This window comes from Lycium ferocissimum, chromosome 3 (assembly GCF_029784015.1).
Source record: "Lycium ferocissimum isolate CSIRO_LF1 chromosome 3, AGI_CSIRO_Lferr_CH_V1, whole genome shotgun sequence".
In the NCBI taxonomy this organism is placed as follows: domain Eukaryota; kingdom Viridiplantae; phylum Streptophyta; class Magnoliopsida; order Solanales; family Solanaceae; genus Lycium; species Lycium ferocissimum.
Genome location: NC_081344.1, coordinates 71,044,035 through 71,066,401, shown reverse-complemented (window position 1 = coordinate 71,066,401; position 22,367 = coordinate 71,044,035). Strand labels below are relative to the sequence as shown.

Genomic DNA, 22,367 nt, shown 5'->3' with positions numbered 1-22,367 from the left:
AGTTACGTAACTGAATTTGTAGTTATTTTTGGAGGCAATGGTTTTCATAGTTAATTACATTTTTGGTCCCTCAATTATTGACAAATTTTAATTTTAATTCTTGTGATATTTGACTAAGCACATTTAAACTTGTAATTGGGAAAAAGGTTGAGAATTTCACAATCCAAAGCATTTTAAAATTGTAACGACTGTTTTGTAGTGAAGAATTAAAAAGAAAGAGGAATGCTAGAGTTTCGTGAATTTCTGCCAGATTTGTGAATGGGTGAAATTGTAATTGTTTGAGAAATGTGTTTTGTTTCTGTTATTCTTTCTGTTTATTTAGAGAAGGTGAAGTAAAGTGGAGGGTTACATAACTGAATTTGTCGTTATTTTTGGAGGCAAAGGCTTTTATATGTAGCCGCCAATTGCATAGTATTTCCCAATTATAGGTACATTATCATATAGATGCCGGGATTTATCCAGCAGAAGGTGTAGTTGGAGGATAATTTACCTTATGTATATTGATAATGTAAAATTTTAGAGGAAAAAGATCTCTTGGCCTCATTATCAATGCAATTTATATAATTTATATTATTAATTTTTCCATGATTTCCGTCAAATCCAACTAAAGAGCTCGGTGGTATTTTATAGAAACTAAAAGTGTTAATTTTTAGCGAATTTAAAGGACCAAAACTGCTAAGTGCATATGTAAAAATTCCTAGCAATGATTCTATTTTATTTTTAAAAATAGGGGTTCAATTTAGTGGATTTTTATGCATAAATTTATGCTCCCACCGTAAGTACTGGGTTGATATGAACCTAATGTTGCAATGCTTCATCCGTCTCTAAATATTGCATTGTTAGTTATACGTGAAAACTTACCTTTAGAAAAGGAACAGAGAGTTTCAGTATTAGACGGGTAAGTAACGCGTAATAACTTACCTTTAGAGAAGGAACAACAACGGAAAACGACTACTAATCCCCTCTATATATAGGCTGAGAAGTGAAAGGAAGAATCTGTCCGAAAAGGAGCTTGCATCTGATTACTACAACTAGTGTACTTGCTCGCGCTTCGCGCGATTAAGAAAAATAAGTCAAAATAGATCTATCTAATAATGTCTTAATTCTTAATGAAAGGAAACTCAATCTTTAACATGCATCGTACATGAAATTCTTTGATAGAATTATAGAAAGAATGTTTCTCAAAGTTCCAAACCAAATATGATCAGTCATTTGACTTAATATACGTGAACCTGATTAAGAAAAGAGGAAATAAAAAATAATGAAAAAGAGAAAAAGATAGTGATATAAAAATATGGGGATGTAAAGATGTGGTGATGCACGCTTTTTCCTTCTCGCTCTCAAGGCTCTCTTAGTACTATGTTAATTAATCGTTGACACTTATTACATAATAAAATTGACATTATTTTCTATTCCTCGAAAATAAAAATTATAATAAAACTAATAGATAAAGAACATACACAAAAAAATAAATAGAAAAATAACTAAAAATATAACGTCACAACTATGGTTATATTTTCTCTTCTATAACTATTTATCTTATTCAATTTTTCCTTTAACTTTTTGCCTTTCTTACAATAAAATTTTCTGTATAACCCTATTTGATCTTTCAAAATTGCACGTACGTACTTCAGTCATACATATTTTTGGCTTTTTATCAAATCCTTATTTTTCTCACTCTTTGTGTACCTCAATTACATGTAAAATTGCTCTCTATTTAATAACTTGAGTGTGATCGTAATCAACATTCAATTTGACTTTTATCCTAGTGCGTTATTGTTAAAGATTTCAGTCATGGATGTGCTTAAAAACAATAAATAGACAACTACGGAAATGAGGTTTGCTCATATTTTGAAAAAAGAGGAGGAAAAAAAAATAAAGCAAATTCTGCTCATAATCTCCAATTAACACTGAAGGATGGTAGTGTTATTAGACAAATTTATTAGAGGGTAAGAACAAACAGATTCGTACAAAGAATCTAATTATTTTTAATATCAATAACTTTTACCATAAAAATATATATTGTCAAAAGAATAAATCTGAATTACATATTCTACCCCAACAAAAAAGCTCATAAATCTCCAACCAAACAAATTACTGCATTTTTCTGTAAAGCTCTTGAGACGAAGTTTAACGACAACACAACATTAATCCAGATTACCTTGAGAATGTCAGCTTGGGCCATCACTAATTTGGCAGAAAAACAATGACCAGTTATGAGTCTACCGTCTACGTGCAAGTATAGAAGGAAGAAAATTGAAATGGTAGAATGATTGAGGTTAGGGGTTGTGAATTTATAGGGATAAAAGGATCGTTGGTGACAAAGCTTTGATTGGTGTTTACCACACATAAGATAACGGCATGCCTATAATTGATGTTTACTATGTAGTGTGTAGTAATTACAAGATAACTGTCAGATGATGGAGGCAGGCACGATTAGTACTAATTGGAAGCTGATGATGTTTGCAATTCTCCAGTATAATGCTACATAACTACAAGTAATTAATTCCTGCAAAGACTTTTAAATATGGGAAGTGGAAAATAAATGAATTATGTATACTTTTTGTCATTTTATCATTTGAGAAAAATTTCAAAAAAAAGAGAAAAAAGATAAATAGTATTCTAGGCGCGAGAGGTCAACATCACCTAGTTAGGGGGCATCGAAACTTTTTATATTAGGAAAATACATAAAAAAAAAACCCCAACGTATCTCGGATTAATTATGACCAATTTGCGGAGTGACTATTACCCCGGCCTTATTTTTCTATATTTTTGTACCATTTTTTGGCTTACGTGGCACCAAAAAAATTGATGCGATATTAATATGGGAGAGTGTTGATTACACTCCGCCACATTGGTGCCACGTCAGTGCCACATCACTGCCACTTTTCCTTTCTTTTTTTCATTTAATTTTTCTTTTATTAATTATATTTACACTAATTAACCATTAAACCCTCCATTAATTTTGTCTTCTTCATCACTAAACCTTTCTTCTTATTCTTCATTTCAAGAAATCCTTCAACTCATTTTCTTCCTCCACTAACACACACACATTCAACTCATTTTCTTCCTCCATTAACACACACATTCAATTTAATCATCAATCATAAAGAGCTTATTTTCACACAAACATTCAACCCATTTTCTTCCTCCATTAACACACACATTCAATTTCATCATAAACCCCTTCTTCTTCTTCTTTTCATTTCACCTCGCATTCCTCCTCCAAAAAACTGCTCCTCTTGCCCCACCCATTTGAAGAAATTACCATTTAAAGGACAACTGTCGCAATTTCTTCCTTTCCGAGCTATGTTCAATCATGGATCGAAATTTAACAACAATGTGAAATTGTTGTTTGTTAAATTTCATGGAAATTGTCCAACAAAGCTAATTTTGCCATTTGTTAAATTTCATGGAAATCCACGGGAATGAAATTTAACAACAATGTAGAAATTACTGAATCGCCCATGATTTCACGAACCGGGCTATGTTCAATCATGCGTCGGCGGTGTGTGGCGGCGGCGGGTGGCGGTGTGGTGGGGGTGGTTGAGAGAAAGAAGAAGAAAGAGAAAAAGGAGAAAGAAGAAGAAAGAGAAAAATAAATTGCAATTAGTAGCTTTACTGATGTGGTACTGACGTGGCACCAATGATGATGAAAGCCCATGCTAGCATGGGCTCAACACAAAAAATAGTAGCACATTTTTTTTAGTTTATCTAAAAAAGAATGATATATTTTTATGTTTAGAATTCATTTAACTTGAAACTTCCCTTTTTATCTTTAATGAAATGATTTAAATCTACACAGATATCTATAACTTATTTTAGACCACAAGTTTCAAAGATCTTTCCTTTCTTTTTTAAACTTCGTACCTAATCAAACTATGTCACATAAATTAGGACAGAGAGAGTACCTTTTAGTAATATAATTATGAAATTTTTATTATAAAAAGTATTATAATTCAATTAAAAATATCGATAAATTATTTTATTTAGTCCGCTTCTCCAATCTATGACTTTTTAAGTTTGGTTCTCCAATTGAAAGATTTGAAATACACCCTCTCCTACCGAGTTTCATGCCATCATCTCTTTCTACTCAACGAAACTAAAAAGCGCTTTCATGTGTCAGCATCTGCTGCAGTCTTAAATTTTTAAGTATAGACCAACTTCATCATTTTAAGAAAATATGTGTATACGTTTCTTGACCGTTTATATTTCCCCTTCTTGATGTTATTCCTCATTATTTGTGTGAGACGTATGTGTCTAAACTTATACATTTGGGTATAAGTTTTAAATCTTTTGATTTTATGACTTCTTTAGCGGTTTATGTGTTCAATTTAAATCGTTATTTTTTTCCCTGAATTTCTTTTATTTAAGTACCTTTATCATTTTTTGAATTTATTATCATTATTTAAATTCCCTTTTTATTTTCTTGCAATTTTCTCTTACCTCTTCACGTGAGCCCCACTATTTTTTTTATTTTTTTTTTGCAATTGTCTTCTAATTCTTCACGTTGACCCCACCTTAATTTTTCCCTAATTCTTAACGTTGACCCCACCTTAATTTTCTCCTACTTCTTCACAGGGACCCCACCTTAATTTTTTTTTTTTGATTGTCTTCTACATCTTCACGTGGGCCCCACTTTTTTTTTGCAATTGTCTCCTAATTCTTCACGTGGACCCCCCCCCCCCCTTAATTTTTTTTATCTCTACTACTATAGTAAGAGTGGGCTCCACCTTAAATTTGTTTTTTTAATTTCTGCTATTATAGAAGAGTGGGCCCCACCTTAATTTTTTAAAAAATTCTCAACTATTATAGAACAGTGGGCCCCACCTTAATTTTTTTAATTTATAATTTACTATTATAGAAGACCGTTTATATTTCGTCTTCTTGATGTTATTCCTCATTATTTGTGTGAGATGTATGTGTCTAAACTTATACCCAAACTTCACGTGGACCACGCCTTAATTTTTTTTATCTCTACTACTATAGAAGAGTGGGCCCCACCTTAATTTTTTTTTTTTAATTTCTACTATCATAGTAGAATGGGCCCCACCTTAATTTTTTTAATTTTCTACTAATTTAGAAGAGTGGGCCCCACCTTAATTTTATTTTATTTTATAATTTACTATTACAGAAGACCATTTATATTTCGTCTTCTTAGCTTGATGTTAATGTGTCTAAACTTATACCCAAAGGTATAAGTTTTAAATGTTTTGGTTTTATGACTTCTTTAAGCGGTTTTTGTGTTGATTTAAATCGTTATTTCTTTTTTCTCGAATTTCTCTTCTTTAAATTTTCTCTAAGCGTACCTTTTACCATTTTCTGAACTTATTATCATTATTTAAATGTCCTATTTTTTTTTTTTTGGTTGCAATTGTCTCCTACTTCTTCACATGGAGCCCAACATATTTTTTTTGTTGCAATTGTCTCCTAAATCTTCACGTGGGCCCCACCTTAAATTTGTTTTTTTTTTTAATTTCTACTATTATAGAAGAGTGGGCCCTCAATTTTATTTTTTTAAAATTATAGAAGAGTGAGTCCTTAATTTTTTTTTTTTAATTCTCTAGTATATAGTAACATGAGTTTCTATATAGGTGGGTCCCTAGGGTGGACGACGATCCTATATAGAAACTCATGTTTCTATATAGTAGAAATATTCGTTGTTTATATTAAATCAAATATTTTAATATTAGGTGTTTTTTTAATAGCCACTTGCGGGATTACAGTTGTTATGTTGTTGTTGTTAAAAGTTAAAGTGAGAATATATTTTAACTTTTAACAACACCGTAATAAAAGTTAAAATATATTACGTGTTAACCTAAGCTACACCTAATCGTTGGAGTTAGGGAGGCGTCACTACAAAAAAATGGGTAATTTGCGGAGGTTGAAAGTTGTAAATTTGCAGTGGTCGAAGGACAAGGTCTTGATTAATTACAACTCCATCCACCCCAAAAAAGTTGTCACATTTTCCTTCTCTAGAGTCAATTTGACCAATTTTCAGAATTAAATTAGATCAGATTAATTCAATATCTTAAAATTAAAATTTAGATATTCAATAAAATATTATAAGTTGCAATTCTTCTCATATTAATATGGTGAGAAAATATATTGATTAAAATTCATTTAACTTAATTTCTCTTCATGAAACATAATAAATATTTCGGGACAGAAGGAGTACTATTTAAGTTTCTTGTGGTGTTCTATAACTAGTTGAGAATTTGCGTTAAAACTCCCTTCGACATGACACATAACTGAAATGATGTCAATTAAAGGTTTCCTTCAACTATTCAGACTACATACATCAAATTTCGGATACGCCTACAACACTTCTGAAAGCAATTGATTTCGAATTAATCAATTAGATTATTTCCATAACCAATAGTAGGTTGATACTATTGATAGCAATGGACTGCGAAATGCATTTGATGGGATTATAATGATAGGACACGTAATGGTCACATTACAAAATTGACATCAACAGTAAATTTTACCTTTGAATAAACGGTAGAGCATTGACTTTGGAATGGTGCTTAAATACAACAACAATTCAGACGTCACAAGTGTTAACCAACTGTCGAACTTTCATTTATAGCCTCACCTAAGGAACGGCGCAATAACTAACGTAAAGTACCTTTTTTAGACTAAATTTTAATTTATCCAGCAAAGTTAATTTTGAGGTCATCAAAAATATAATTTTGGACCAACGGTTTCTAAATGTTTTTATAAACTACTCACTTAATTCTCTTTTACTTGTCTAGCATGCATTTTACAACCCCCCCCCACCCCCTTTTAAAAAAAATTAACTAAGTATTTATTTTACTAAATTACCCTTATTTAATAATAAAGAATAAAACCTTCTATATGTGAAAATTGTAACATTTCATTTTCTGTTTGTATATATTAGAAACTAAATTACTTATTTACATGATGTAATTTTCTCACTAGTCTATTTCATAAAGAATAAAACGTTCTATATATGAAAACAATTCATATTTATACCCACATTTTACCGTTAACGGCATGTTTTTATTATCATACAAATCTCATGACATATTTAAAATGAAAAAATTCCGTAACTGTCTTTCTTTAAAATCGTCACATAAGTTAAACAGAGAGTAACTAAAAAATTTCACAAAGTCAATGTAACCGATCATTGTATCAACTTATTCACACACTAGGATATTATTCTTATACTCCCTCCGTCTTATAATAAGTGTCATTTTAGCCAAAAATTTGGCCCATAATAAGTGTCACCTTAGGAAATCAAGACATAAATTGACTAGTTTTTTTCAATTCTACTCTTAGGCAAAAAATGACAAGTTAAAGAAACATCTAAATGATTATTGGACAAGCCATATAGTAACTTGGTATTGTTGGATTCCCGATGTTAAAAGCATTATTACTTGTGCATACTCTAATCAAGAGGGAAAAGTAATTTATTTTCATTATATAAAAGTAATTTAGTAAACTCACATTGCATTATTGGTTTCTTAATATGCGTGTTTTTGGCTAAGATGACACTTATTATGGGACGGAGGGAGTACTAAGTAACCTGTAAAAATTTCTTTTACATCTTCGAGGATAAAGGTAAGTAAATTTGTAAGGAGACTTTACCTTCAGAACGGCTCTTGAATCTCAAAATAAGTATGTACGTCGGATAGAAAACTGAAAAAAGAAAAAGTTTATTGATTCTATCATCATGGATAAATATCCCGCTATCCTTACTTAGATATTCATATTCGAGTTCTAAAAATAAAATCACCTTATAGTAAAGTGTTTTACCTTCAAAGTAAAAAATTTCTAATATATATATATATATATATATATATATATATATATATATATATCGGACCGCATAGCAGGTGCCTGACACCATATGAAAAACCGAAAGTATTTATTGATTCTTGAATAATAAGTACCCTTTTTCTGCCACGATTAATTACTGTTGGCATGTAATTTCAGTACCAAATTTTGTTGCAGCAACATCACGAGGAACCAATTGTCCTTGGCCATAACCATGGACTTTATAAATCTCCACAAGCACCTTCTCATCATACTCCTTCAATTGCATTATCCCAAATAAAATCGCCTTTGAGAAGAATGTTTTATCTCCAAAGCAAGACTTTCCGATATTAATCCGATTTGGTCAGGATCAGACACAGAGGCGGAGCTAGAATTTTGAGTATGAATTCTGATTATTTAAAAAACGCAATTTAGTAGTATCTTAATAAATTATTTATACATATTAAGTGAATTTTTAAACACAAATACAGAGTATGAGCCAAAACTACTGAATTCTACTTACTTCGTAGGTAAAACAGTAACTCCACTCCTGACTGAACACCATATGGAAACAAACAGAAGAATTTATTTATTGATTATTGGATAATAAGTACCCTTTTTTTGTCGGGATTAATTACTGTTGGCACATAATCTCGGTGCCAAATTTTGCAGCACCAGTACGAGCACGATCACGAGAAACCAATTGTCCCTGTGCTATAACCATGGACTTGTAAATCTCCACAAGCACTTTCTCATCATACTCCTTCAATTGCCTCACCCCAAATCCATTATAATCCCCACCAAATCCACTAAGCCCACTGCTCATACACCTCGAATTAGCAATCTTCAACATCAGGTTCATGTACGCATCGCGTATATTCAGTAGCAATTTCTTCGGCGAAAATCGCTTCAATTTCAGTTTCAGTTTCAGCCTCGGCTTCAGATTTATCTTCCAGAATCTGTTGGGAAACAAAGGTAAAAAAAAAAAACTCAATCAAAAAATTTACTCCCTCCGATGTAAGTGTCTTGGTTTGACTATGCATGTAATTCAAGAAATAAGGAGAGACTTTTGATTTTTATGGTCCTAATTGTCGGCATACTAAATATTAAAATAGACAATCTTTTTGGGCCACGACAACAAGAAAGTTAAAGACGCTTAAATTGGGACAGAGGGAATACTATATTTACTAGCAAAATGATAGCACTGAAAAAATAAATATTACTAGGATAATATGTTTGAGTAAACAGAACCTTCGTCTCTCATATTCGACCCGGTTCCTTCTTCTCCGACCCGACCCGTTTAGCTTCTCGTACCCTCTCCTTCTGCTCCAGCTGGACAAGTTTGTTGATACTGATAATATCTCCATTTTTTTTTTTCTCCTATTTTTTTTTTTTTTCAGTTATATTCAAAAGATTATATGAAAGTGAGCAAAAAAGGGGTAATGAATTTAAGTTTATAAGAAGGAAGAAAGAAGAATATTTAATGGTGGGTAGGCTTTTTATGGTTAATTCGTTAACTGTATTTTTCACGGGACATTAATGGTGTTGTACTTGTACCGTAAAAATACGGCGACTGTCCCCATTGGATTGACTATTTTAACTAACTAAGGGCTTATTCTCATTGGTTGGTAATTACTTGCTCTCTTTTTTTTTGGTTGGTTTAATTACTTACTCATTTATATCAAAGCAATGAATTTAATTGTCGTAGTCAAAAATTTAAGTGAGGTTATATATTACTTACGACTTCCTCCGCCTCAATTTGTCTGTCGTGATTTCTAAAAATATATATCTCATATTATTTATTATTTCAAAAGTTCAAAATTAAATTAAATTTTTCTCATTTTACCCTTAGTAGTAATTATTTTTTAAAACTATAAACACCTTAATGATGGGGAATAAATGAAGTAAATATTCAATGAAGAAAGATTATATATATCTTAAGGCATAAATAAGGGTAAAATATATAGTCAAAAATTCCTCCTAATTAATACAGTATTTTCTTCAGGGTGTGCAAAAGAAAAACACGACAAATAATTTAAGATGGAAGAAGTACGATTAAGTGATAGATATGTGTATGAAGACATTTATTTATATTTGTGGATTTGATATAAACACGTTTGACGATGAATTTTTACTCTCCATGCTTGATGTTGATCCTAGGTAGCTTGCACTTGGTTCATTGATTTAAATTACAATGGTTAATTACTATTTCCCGTTTGTATTATCAGTCGCTAAATGCTTTTATACGCTCCTTAAAAAGAACAATTAATAACTTTAATCATCAGAATATTTGTTTATGTATAACTATATGTTATTTCTCTTTAAGCATCTCAATTAATGAATACTCCATCAATTGGACAGGGATAACTAAGAAGTAATAAATGGCCCCCTTATTTTTCTAAAATGTCAAATGTTTACAAAATAATTTGACTTATTTTTAAGATTATAAATTTCGCTTATACATATTTTAGGTAACTCGGTACTCTTTAACAAATTATTTACAAAGTCATCGTCTTACTCTTTTATCTTTCATTAACACAAATATCAAGTAACTCTACACAAAGTCATCTTGTTACATGGAACAATTTCAAAGTATGGATTCTTACTGAGGGAGACTATAATTTTGTCGGTGCACTACCAAGTAGATCAAGATAGCACTAGTATGATTTGCAAGTAAATATTTCAACGAGATATCTGATCCTTGCCTAGAAGCAAGATAATGTATTAAATGTGGGGGTCTTATTTTGATTCCTTTATTTCAAAACCTCTCCCTATTTTATGAGACCACCACCTAATAAAACAATTTATTATTCTTCAATTACACTCTTCAAGTTTGTCATCATCGTATTATTTATTATATTAATATATCAGAAGCACAATATCCGTTTCGTCTTGTATGATTCTTCTTTTGTCTTATCCCTGCGTTTTCTTGTTTTCTGAAAGTTTAGCTATTCAATAGGTGCTAATGAAGTTTATTAGGACCAGTTTTCCTGCTTAAAATAAAATAACTAAACTCGGAAATTATATAAACCCCACAAATAGAATCAAAAGAAAAGCCTTAGTGGCACCTTATACTTAGGTTATATAAAACATAATTTTAACCTTGTATATACAGTGTAATTTTTCGTCGAAGGAAGTTTCGATGAACCCTCTTGCTCTTTACTGGCTCTGTCCTTGCCTGGTGGAACTAGGATATTCTAAGGAGATTCAAAATATAATTAAGTAAATATATAAAGAAGTAAAGCAGATTCAATATATTGTGTATATACATAAGAAAAAATTATTGATCTATATAAATTGTGTTATTTTCAACAAAGAAGTGTATCGACTCCCATTATAGTTGGTTGTGCTATTGTTGAACGCTAAGGAATTACACCACCTTCGTTTTCATTAAGTAAACTAAAAGAACAAAAAGGAAATGAAGTTTAATTATAGAATGAGTTTAATTTATATACATCGATAATATAAAAAAATTACATTGTCAGGTTACCTAATTAAAAATATTTAAGTAAGGTGTAATCAATGATGTCAAAGTGGGCACATAAGTTTCAACTATTAAAAACCCATCAGCTATCAAGAACCGCATGAATTTGATTGTTAAAATTTAAAAATATAACCTTTCAAAATCCAAAAGAAATTCCCCATGCATTTGTAGTTAGCTTCAATTAAGAAATCATGGGTCCACATTCACCACATTAGAGAAAAAGATTAAGAAATGAAAATGAAGTTTTCCATACCTATGATGATTTGTTAGATATGTAGTACTCCCTCTATCGGAAAATATTTGTCGCATTTTCATTTACATGCCCATTAAGAAAATATTTATAAGGTGGCATTTTGACTATTTTACCCTCATAACATATTTCATCATGTTCTTTCTCCTCAATAAATATTTGCTTCATTAATGATGAAATCTCTTAAGTGTTGGTATGTAAATTCACAAAATCAACCCATTAATATAATCAATACAAGGGTAAAATGGAAAAAATCTACTTACTTTTGTCTTGGATAAATAAAACGATAAATATTTTGAGACGGGGGGAGTAGTGTACATTGGAGGGAGTATCAAGAACTAATAGCTTCTTACTTTAATTAGTATGATCTTGTTCCATATGACATAATTGTTCCCTCATAATAGTTGTAAGGTGAGAGCACATGGAATGTATTTTTCCTTTTGCCAAGAGATTCCAGGCATATTTTAGGCCTAACAACTATTGAATGCACTTAATAAAAATACAAATAAAAGAATGACAAAACAGAAAAGAAAAATAGACAAATAAGATATCCTTCCTCTTAGCTGATCTTTCGCTGGACACTCACAAGTTTATATTGTGATATTTTGAACCAAGCTCACAATATTAGTCAAGTTCTATATCAAGCATACTATTATAGTGGCACTTATTTAATTTGAAACTTCTATCAATTCTGACCTTTTTTGTCATGCTTTTTCTTGAGCCCGGGGTCTTATTACCTTTCAAGGTAAAGATAAGGTCTGCATACTCTATCTTCCTCAGGCCCACTTATGCATTACTCTGAGTATGTTATTGGTGTTGTTGCCATTTAATTCAAAAATTAATTAAGCAGTATACAATTAATACTCCACATATCATATCACAATTAAGCTTTAAGCATGAGCTAGCTCATTTTCTTCTTCTCACCATCTTTCTTTTTTCATAAGAATTGACACGCATACGAGTTGTATATCCATTAAAACCTATTAGCCCAATTAATTCAGACTCATGTCACGTAGAATCTATTAAAAAAATTGCTTCCTATAAGAGTTTCTGCATTCGCAAAGGTCAAACCTAAACCTTGTTCACCCATTCATCCCACTACACCTCTCAGTGACAGTTTCCATTTATTTGAATTATTTGCAAAAGAAGAAAAAAAACTTTGAGGCGTGAAAAATTCACTGTCCTTAAAGAAATATTGCCCCTATATTCTTTGGGGGATACATGCAATTTCCTTTAGGATTCATCAAAGCCAAAATATTACTATAGAATTTCTTACGCTACTTCAGCAGTTCTTATATTTATAAAACTAGAGAGATAACTTTTCAAAAAAGTCATGCTCTTTCACGAACAGAGTCTGTTCAATTTAAGACATCCTAATATTACAAACTAATTCAATACCATCATCCAAAAGCAAACTTTAGAAATTCTTTGAATCAAAACAACCAAAAATAAGCATTTAATACCTGAAAACATTCTCATGTTTCCATTTACTACTAGAGACTACAGAAGTGAGAACACAAATATGTACACCAGACTTTTTCTCTTTCTATTTTCACCCTATGAAAAAGAAAGCATGCCTCACTTATTTCCTTTTTTAAAAGACTTCTGCTTGGGAGTCACAGCCTTTGTTTTCTTCAGCCTATCTGGGGTCTTTACTTGGCTTAACCTCTTCATCTTGCCTTCAGTTTTACCTGCAGCCAGAGTAGCAAAATTAACATACTTTTTTGGACGTGTTGAGTTCTAATCCATGCCTTGACTTACACCAATCAAACTGGTCAAATAGCGTAAACAGGTTAAATGTAACCAAAACCCCAAATATGAAAAATCAAATTTAGAGATTGAGAATTACAAAATTGAAAAACTTAAGCTAATACAATCAGACCTCTCTATAATAACGTCATTTGTTTAGATACATTTTGGCTGCTACAACAAAATGTTATTATAGAGAACATATAATATAATATAACATAAAAATTCAGTTGCAAAAAAACTTGGCTGTTATAGAGGTTTGATTGTAAATATATTTAATTTCGTATTATTTTGAAAAAGGAAAATAAAAAAAGATAGAACGTTAGGTCATGTCAAACGGATTGGGTTATGATCCGTTATTTGAGCCATCTAGACCAATCCATTTTAACCCAAACAAATTCCGAGCAAGTTGGATCTTGACATGTATATTAATTTGACTCATTTTTACCAGCCCAAATTTGATCTAACACGTCCATTTGTCACCTTTACCTGTAGCAGCAATTGATACATTCTTCTTCAATGCTTCTGGGGTCTTTACTTGGCTCAGCCTCTTCATTTTTGCAGTTTTTTCAACCCCATTCTTGATCTCTTTCTTCTTGTAAGAGATTGTTTTTTCTTTGTGGGGATTTGCTGAAATCTTGTAGGAATTGTTGATTTTGAATAGCTTCTCTGACTTTACGAATTTCTTCAACTGAACAGAGAGGATTTTCTTGAAATTTGGGGGAAGATATTCCTTGTACTTAGCTTCTATGAACTTTGCTATTGCTGGTTGGCTTGAACCACTACGATCTTTCAATGATATTATAGCCTCTGTGATCATCTAAAGATTGAACTCAAAAAGTTAGGTGCATGCAAAGGCAGATTTCAAGATTTAAATTTGATTTTACTCTTACCACTAGCAGATTACACTTTTGAAATTAATCTAATGTTTGTGAAAAAAGTTTATTTGATTGAATCCATCAACCATACACCACATCCATGGGCGGAGCTACAACTCTGCTAATGGTAAATTATTTGTCATGGTTATTAAAAACAGTTGTCTCAAATTATGTTGTTTTAGCAGTTCAAGACAAAATGAGTTTACCCTTGTAGAATTTTTCTTGAAGACTACAACCTCCTTGATTATGGGGTGTTATTACTCTTGCAACAACAGGCCAACCTTGTTATCTTAAACACTCTAGCACGTTTTACAAAATGCAATTAAACAACTTCCACCATTTTATTACGGGTATAAAATTTGTTCTTAACAATTCTACAATATGAAATGGCAAAATATTTAACAGAAAATGGAGAAGGAAGTAAAACTTGCACTTGATGAAGTTGAAGACAATGCTAAGAAAGTTAACCATACAAAAGGTTCAAGGGATGTTAAAGTTGTCGATTCAATGAATATTGTTGAAGACCAAACGAAGAACGTCGAAGATTTAATTTTAATTGTTCAACACAAGTTTGATTTTAATGTGGCTGATCTTGGATATGCTTTGAACAAATTTCCGGATGAAGGAGAAAAAGCATACTAGGATGAAAAACTTCAAGGAACGTTTCAGACTATGTCAAAAAAATTATTGCCTAAGTTTTACATACAACACAGATTTGCATTTACATAAATCATTAACACATAAATTGAACTGAACATTTAATGGAAAGAGATGATAACTTAGACATAAATAAGGTTAAAGTAGTAAAAAAACCCTTATAATCATTGTTTCCTTTTTTGGTTTACATGCTAGAAACAATTATTATAAGAGAGTTTTTACTATTTTAACCTTATTTATGTCTAAGCTATCATTTCTCTCCATTAAATGTTCAAATCAATTTATGTGTTAATGACATTATCTATGTAAATGCAAATTTGTGTTGTATGTAAAACTTGGGCAATAATTTTTTTAACATAGTCTGAAACGTTCCTTGAAGTTCTTCATCCTTGTATGCTTTTTCTCCTTCATCCGGAAATTTGTTCAAATCATATCCAAAATCAACCACATTCAAATCAAACTCATGTCGAACACTTACAATTAAATCTTTGACATTCTTCGTTTGGTCTTCAACAATGTCCATTGAATCATCAACTTTAATATCCCTTGAACCTTTTCTATCATTAACTTTCTTAGCACTGTCTTCAACTTAATCAAGTGTTGAATGTTCAACAATCAAATTAGTTTTTACTTCCTTCTTCACTTTCTATTAAATATTCTACCATTTCATATGGTAGAACTTTGTATTAAGAACAAATTTTATGCTCGTCATACAGTGGTGGAAGTTGTTAACTGTAGTAATTGCATTTTGTAAAACGCAATGAAGTGTTTAAGATAACAAGATTGACCTATGTTGGTACTTGCACAAGAGTAATAACACTCACAATCAAGAAGTTTGTAGTCTTCAAGAAAAATTCTACCAAGTGTAAAATAGGGAAAAAATAATTAATTTTTCCTTCTCTCCTAAAACGACAAATATTTGAGATGGAGGGAGTATTAACTATGGATTCATTTGAACCCATAGAACTTGACTTAGGCTTAGGCTATGTGTATGTATTAAAAAGCTCCCTAAGTATATACAAATAATTTTAAACTCAGCAAATTTTATGAGTACCTGTAAATAGGGTGGATGGGCTTTTGGAGATGAATTTGGAGACTTCATTGGGATTTTCTTCTTTGCTATGGCCTTGGATTTTGTTCCTGGGGGGGGGGGGGGGTTTTTTTTAATTTGTGATGAGAAGAAAGATATGCAGTGATTTGGAGCAGTAGTAACTCTTAAAAATGGAAGTTTTAAATTCAAATTTTCGTTTTGGCGGAGTGGACGTGGAGGGAATGGGTATGGGCTTGGGCTCTATTCATCTCAATTGGGCTCTCTGTGAATATAAGTGGTTCGTTCGCATTATTTGGAGGTCAGCTATCAACATTTTTTTTTGCACGGATTGTTTGTTGAAGGCGCTAGTCTTTCATTTTTGTTCCTCAAATTGGTGATTTTTAATTTTTATCCTTCGTCTAAAATATTTCGAGGTTTTGTGTTCGAACTCCGGCTCAGTCAAAAAAAAATCGCAAGGCAGAATTTCGTAACAAAATTAGGCCTATTCTGGCAAACGTTAAGCCTTAAGAATTCTAGCAGAGTAAACAAAATTTTGCAAATTTTTTTTCGCAAGCCTTAAGGCAGAATTTTCGCAAAGTCCTACTTTGCAATTTTTTTTCTTTTTGAGTGGAGGGTTCGAACCCAAAATCTTAGGGTATTTTTGACCACTTTTTTAAGCGAAGAACAAAAATTAAAGACCAACGCTTTTGAAGAGAAATCCGTGCAAAAAAAAAAAAATGTATTAGTTGGTTGGCATTATTTGGAGGTCTATCAACTAGTATCTAGGCCTGACTGTTTAATTTGATAAAATACTATTTGTTCTCTTTAGAAAATTTTGCTTCAATACACTACGACCTGATGAGATCTTTCGACTCCTAATAAAGGTTTCAGGTTTGAATCTTGAGAATAAAAAATTTGTGATAGATGGTGCTTTTCCTTAAATGGAAATTACATGGCACAAATTTAAAATTAGTCCACCGGTAGGCTTAGGATACCAGACGGTTGAACCAACAAAATTATTGTTTTGCTTTAATCCCTAAATATAGTTGATTATCATTGATTTTGATGTTCACAAGTCAGAAGATTCTCGAAACCAAGGAGTTTCTCTCTTATGTTATTACTTGACAGCATTTTGTGAAGAGCTTAATTTGATTAGATTGTCAGCTTACGATAATTTAATAATAATGCTGGTGGAAGGATAGAAATTATGGAGATTAGCAGTTCATAAGGATAAATTAATAATTTGCAGAGATCAATCGCCTCATGGTCGGTAGGATGCCTCGAAGAAATGCCTAAACGCAAAATAGTCTTAGACAGAGTCATAATTTTTATTAAGGTAATTCAAAATACAAAGAAGTAAGCATTTGAAAAAAAACATTCAACATCTATTGCATACATATAAAGATAATTTTGACATAGTATAGAGATATAAATTTATATGGGAGTGGATATATGCTTATCGCAAGTACTTTTTCTTAAGGTAAGGGGACATACACTTTAAGCCTAATCGATTTCAAGAAATTTTTGAATTAAAAATCCTGACTTGCGCATGAACTAAAAGTCCTTTTATTTTAGTATCATATTAATATTAAGCGAAAAAGAAAATCTTCTGCTGAAAAATAAGAGTGTTTTATATATCCTCCAAATATTATAAGCAAATTCGAAAAGAAACTAGGAAAACAAGAAAGGAAATCTAACTTTGCACTGCAAGTGTTGATTTAGTTTGAATAAAAAATGAGATTGTGATTATTAAATTTTTATTTCCCAAAATCAAAACTCTAATTTTAGGAATGAGGGGTTATTATAATTTTTATTTATCAAAACACTAATAGGTGAATATTCTTGTATTGTCTCTCATTGATTCCGAGGGGCGGAGAAAGCTAAGTTAGTCGAAAGATTGTTATCGATTAAGAACGTAAGACGTGGTAAGCGTTTAGGGCCTTTTGGTTGTTGATTAGGAAAGGAGTTATTCTCTTATTAGAATTAGCATAGCTAATTATGTTTAGTACTCCTACCGTCTATTTTTATTCTTCCTATATTGATTTGGTACACCCGTTAAAAAGTCATAAATAGAATGACAATCTTATTATATCATTCCTAATTATTACTAACTCATCAAATAATTGAAATCAATCAAAAGTTGCGTAGCCACTAAAATTTCTTGAAGTTTCCAACTCAATAATTAATAATGGAGAGAGATTCAAAAATAGGTGTGAATATATATAAATATATTATTATATATATGATTTTATATATATACATATATAACACAATAAGTAAACGTAAAAGATACCTACTTTTAATATAAAAATCGAAATACTAAAAATATTATACCCTGTTTATAATAAAACAACTTAATATTTTAAGTATTTCATATAAAATTCAGAACATCAAATATGGTAAAGATAAAATAATGGTAAATTATGCGTAAATAATTAAAGTGATTTGGACGTACTTTCAAAAGATAATTTGCGACAAATTCATCTTAAAAAATAATATTTTAAGTACTTTATATAAAATTCAGCACATTAAATATGGTAAAGATAAAATAACTCATGCATAAATAATTAAACCCCGATAACTACATAGTACCTAACTGGGGAGTAGGGACCAAACGATATTATCCCTAAGGAATTGTTGTCGGTTTGGCGTCGAGCTTGGTCACAAGACAAAGACCACGTCATTTTGGTGCATTGTTATCTGCCCTTATTTGTAAGTGTACGTTTAGTTCTTTCCACTGTTCACTACGATCCACACATCTATTCTTTTTAAGTTTCCTTTTTAAAGCTTTTTTTTTACTGGCAATCCAAAAAATGCAATAAATGTAGATGAATTCAAAAGGGTCAACTTTCAACCAAAACTCTATCTTACAGCAATCCAATCTAGATCAAAGGGACTGTTGGCTGGTGGTTATTGACTATCTGACACTGTAGCAGAATTAGACAAAAAGTGAAAATATATAATACGGTTTAATTTTTATTTTGATTTTTTCAAAATGTCAACTATATGTGTTAAGAGTTATTTGCGTGTCGAAATGGATTCGAAAGTGAAGATCTGCGCAACTTAAGGTTTAACTAAAAAAAAAATTGTCAAAAAATTAGAAAGCATAAATAAGAAGAATTTTTTTATATATTACTATATTATATAAGAGCAAATGTGAGGACTTTTGTAGTCCTCACAATAATTTCCTAATTTTTTAAAAACTTTTTAATTAATTACTTTTATGTTCTAATCTTATTTATTTAAGTCAATTTTTTTGTTTTTTGTTTTTAAAGTCTACTTTTCAAAAGCTATTATTCAGGGACTTTTTGTAGTCCTCACAATAATTTTCAAATTTTTTTAAAACTTTTTAATTAATTACTTTTAGGTCCTAATCCTATTACTATTATATATAAGAGGGAATGTGAGGACTTTTGTAGTCCTCACAATAATTTCCAAATTTTTAAAAACTTTTTTCATTAATTACTCTTATGTCCTAATTTTATTTATTTAAGTCAATTTTTTTGTTTTTTTGTTTTTAAAGTCTACTTTTCTTGGTTGGGAAAAAAAACCAACACTTGACCTTGTTGCACTTTTGTAGTCCCTTACAATAATTTTCAAATTTTTTAAAACTTTTTAATTAATTACTTTTAGGTCCTAATCTTATTTTTTTTGTGTCAATTTTTTTGTTTTTGTTTTTAAAGTCTACTTTTCAAAAGCTATCGAACCTCCTACCTCACTTTTCACGTTCTTTGATTTTCTGATTGGTGCTCGATATCCGCATTTGAGCCCAATTAATCCGAGTCTATAATTCGCACCGCATCGCGCCTATTCGGGAGCGCTTCCTCCAAAGATTTTTTTCATATCCATGTTCGAACCCTTAATCCCTGATTAAGAGAGGAGCGACTCCGTCTCACTGCACAAGTTAAATTATGTATTTGTCTTAAAAGTTCATTAACTATGTATAGATTATTTATTTCGAATTAAATAACTTAAAAAATTAGGATACACAAGTTATAATGTCAAATTCGGTTCCAAATTTGATTTGAATTAAATAATTTCATCAAAATGGAAGTTAAAATATTAAAGGAGTGGAATGAAAATTTTGCTTTTATATAACTACCCACCGCGACTACAATTGTATGATTTGTATATGGTTGTTGTTGTTGTTGTTAGCTCAAAAATTCTAACTCGTATTCTAACACAAATTATATTTCTTTAGTTAAAATATCTACTTTTATGTCTTCGAAACCAGTTTGGCATTAGTTGGTTCATTGCACGGCCTCACATAACTAGTATATATAGACAAGTGAATCCCTTTAATTTGGCATAAAGAAAGATTTTAGTGTAGTGATAAAGGAAATTCAAAATTGCTTTAACTAGAGATTCCATTGGTCCCTAAATCATCCCTTCGGATCTCTTGTTGCTTTTTTGATAGATCGAAGAGTGGTTAGTTGAGCTATTGAACACCATTTATCGAAAAATTATATATATTGTGTTTATAGAAAATTATGTTGTATATTTACGTCAAAAATTATTTCTCATATATGTATATTAAATTTTGAACCCCTTAACAATATTTCTAGTTTCGCCACTGTTGGTATGACCAATGTAAAACAGAAGTAGCAAATCGGAAAAGGTCCAAATAAATGGAGTAAAGTAATGCGCATCTAAGGATGTATGCACACAATGACAAAAACCTAACGAAACAACAAGAAGTTGGTTGCTAACCCAATCTTAATTATAATTTTTCACATTTAAATTTCAAGGGGAGATAAAAATACTAGGTGAATTTTTCTCACTATTCAAATTTCAGTAGACATTGTTATTCAATACACGGGATACTAGGAGGTACCAAATATTCCATAATATTAATCGCAATACGTATAAGCTGGATCAAATACCATCACAACAACAATAACATATTCAGTGTAATCTTACAAGTAAGGTATGAAAAGAGTACGATGTACGCAGATGTAATTATCCCGACTTTTATGGGATAAAAAGCGATTTTTGATAGACCCTCGGCTCAAAAGGAGTGCGATTAAAACAAGACTGAGGGAAAAAATAACGACAGCAAAATAGTAAAATAAAACAAAACAAACGAAGCAACAACTAATACAAAGTAAATAATCCAAGTTCCAGTGTCAGCACCCCAAACAAAGTGCCGACCTTGCACTACATAAAATAAATTGTAGTAATGTGCATATTGTTATTTGTCTGTGTGATAAAGGTGGCGTAGAAGATTGGAAATCTTCAGCGAGTGGTGTGGTCATCAATACACATGCATCTCCCAACCCTATTGTCTTCTACCTCTCCCCCTTTTTGGGCATGTCCTCACTACAGTCTCTTTCCAATCTCCTTATTTCTTTATACGACTTTAAGTTTTATATATATTATGTAAAAAATGAAATACTCTATGAGATTCACTTTAAAGAAAACTCACAAGATGCTCATAGAAGAGGGAAACTAGAAAATAAGTTGTCTGTTATAACAAATTAAACTTGGGGGGCCTATTCGTTTAATGGACCAAATAGGTGAAAATATCTCTTTGTTAATGAGTGACGGTAAAACTCAAAATATCATATTGAAATTTATGATTATCTCATCTAAGAACTTAAACAGTTAAAAATACACAATTTTCATTTCTTTAATTATATCTACAACGTAAAATGCACTTACATAATTCTCAAACAATAAAAATATATAGAACTTTTAAAAGTATAAGACCTTTAAGTCAGAATATTATCGCTAGGATATTAAGAATTGGGATAAGATGGATATGATCGATCCATCTTAAGCAAAGATCTCAAGTTTGGGTGTTGGGCATTATTATTATTTTGATAAAGAGTACTTCTTCATTTAATGGTCATACGTGATACAAATTAAATCTGAATTCGTTAAAATTGAAAGTACCTGACACCAGATGAAAAACAAAAAAAAAAATGTATCCAAGAGTTTTCAAGTTAGAATTCTCTTCTAACCACTCATGTACACACTTTGCTACATATAAATTGTAGTTTTGTTTCTGCTCACTCCTTCACCAACTCCATTTTATAGTGCCATAAGCTACTCTTCTCCTCCTACTTTCTTTGTACATTCCCAAACTCTTTCTTCCTTTCTTTCTTATCTTCTCCAAATTTGAGCAAAAACCCTCCAAAGTTCATAACTTTCTTTAAAAAAATGGGGACTCCCTCACCCTCACCTTCTCAATTCATTTTCTATATTTTCACTCTCCTATTCTTGATTTCATTCAACCCCCATTATTCTCAAGCCATGTCAACAATCACAGCTATGACCAAAGACCAAACTTCTTGCACAATGTGTTCTTCTTGTGACAACCCTTGTCAGCCAACTTCACCTCCACCACCCCCTCCTCAAAATTATCCACCCCCACCCCCACCCCCTACCCCACCCTCTTCATCTGGTTATATTTGTCCACCCCCACCACCAGCTTATGTGCCACCACCATATAATGGCGGTGGCAACAGTGGTGGTGGGGGCGGTGGCGGAAACTATCCGCCACCGACCAATAACCCTTATGCTTACCCAACTCCA

The 22,367-nt window shown here is 31.3% G+C and overlaps 1 protein-coding gene across 1 annotated transcript; it reads right to left on the bottom strand.

Annotated features, from left to right (window-relative positions):
- Window positions 1–7,660: 7,660 nt before the first annotated feature.
- Window positions 7,661–9,248, bottom strand: LOC132050652 (uncharacterized). Its single transcript, XM_059442008.1, has 3 exons — window positions 9,034–9,248; window positions 8,345–8,741; window positions 7,661–7,782 (listed from the first exon to the last, which is right to left on the bottom strand). Exons 1-2 carry the CDS (start codon window positions 9,147–9,149, stop codon window positions 8,417–8,419), a joined length of 441 nt encoding a protein of 146 aa, XP_059297991.1. The 5' UTR covers window positions 9,150–9,248; the 3' UTR covers window positions 7,661–7,782; window positions 8,345–8,416.
- Between the last annotated feature and the right edge of the window lie 13,119 nt (window positions 9,249–22,367).

Bases quoted from the DNA above. Each gene is read 5' to 3' on its own strand.
- LOC132050652 (XM_059442008.1), bottom strand. From the start codon at position 9,149: ATGGAGATATTATCAGTATCAACAAACTTGTCCAGCTGGAGCAGAAGG. The intron at 8,742-9,033 runs GTTCTGTTTACT...GTTTCCCAACAG, and splicing joins GTCGAATATGAGAGACGAAG to ATTCTGGAAGATAAATCTGA.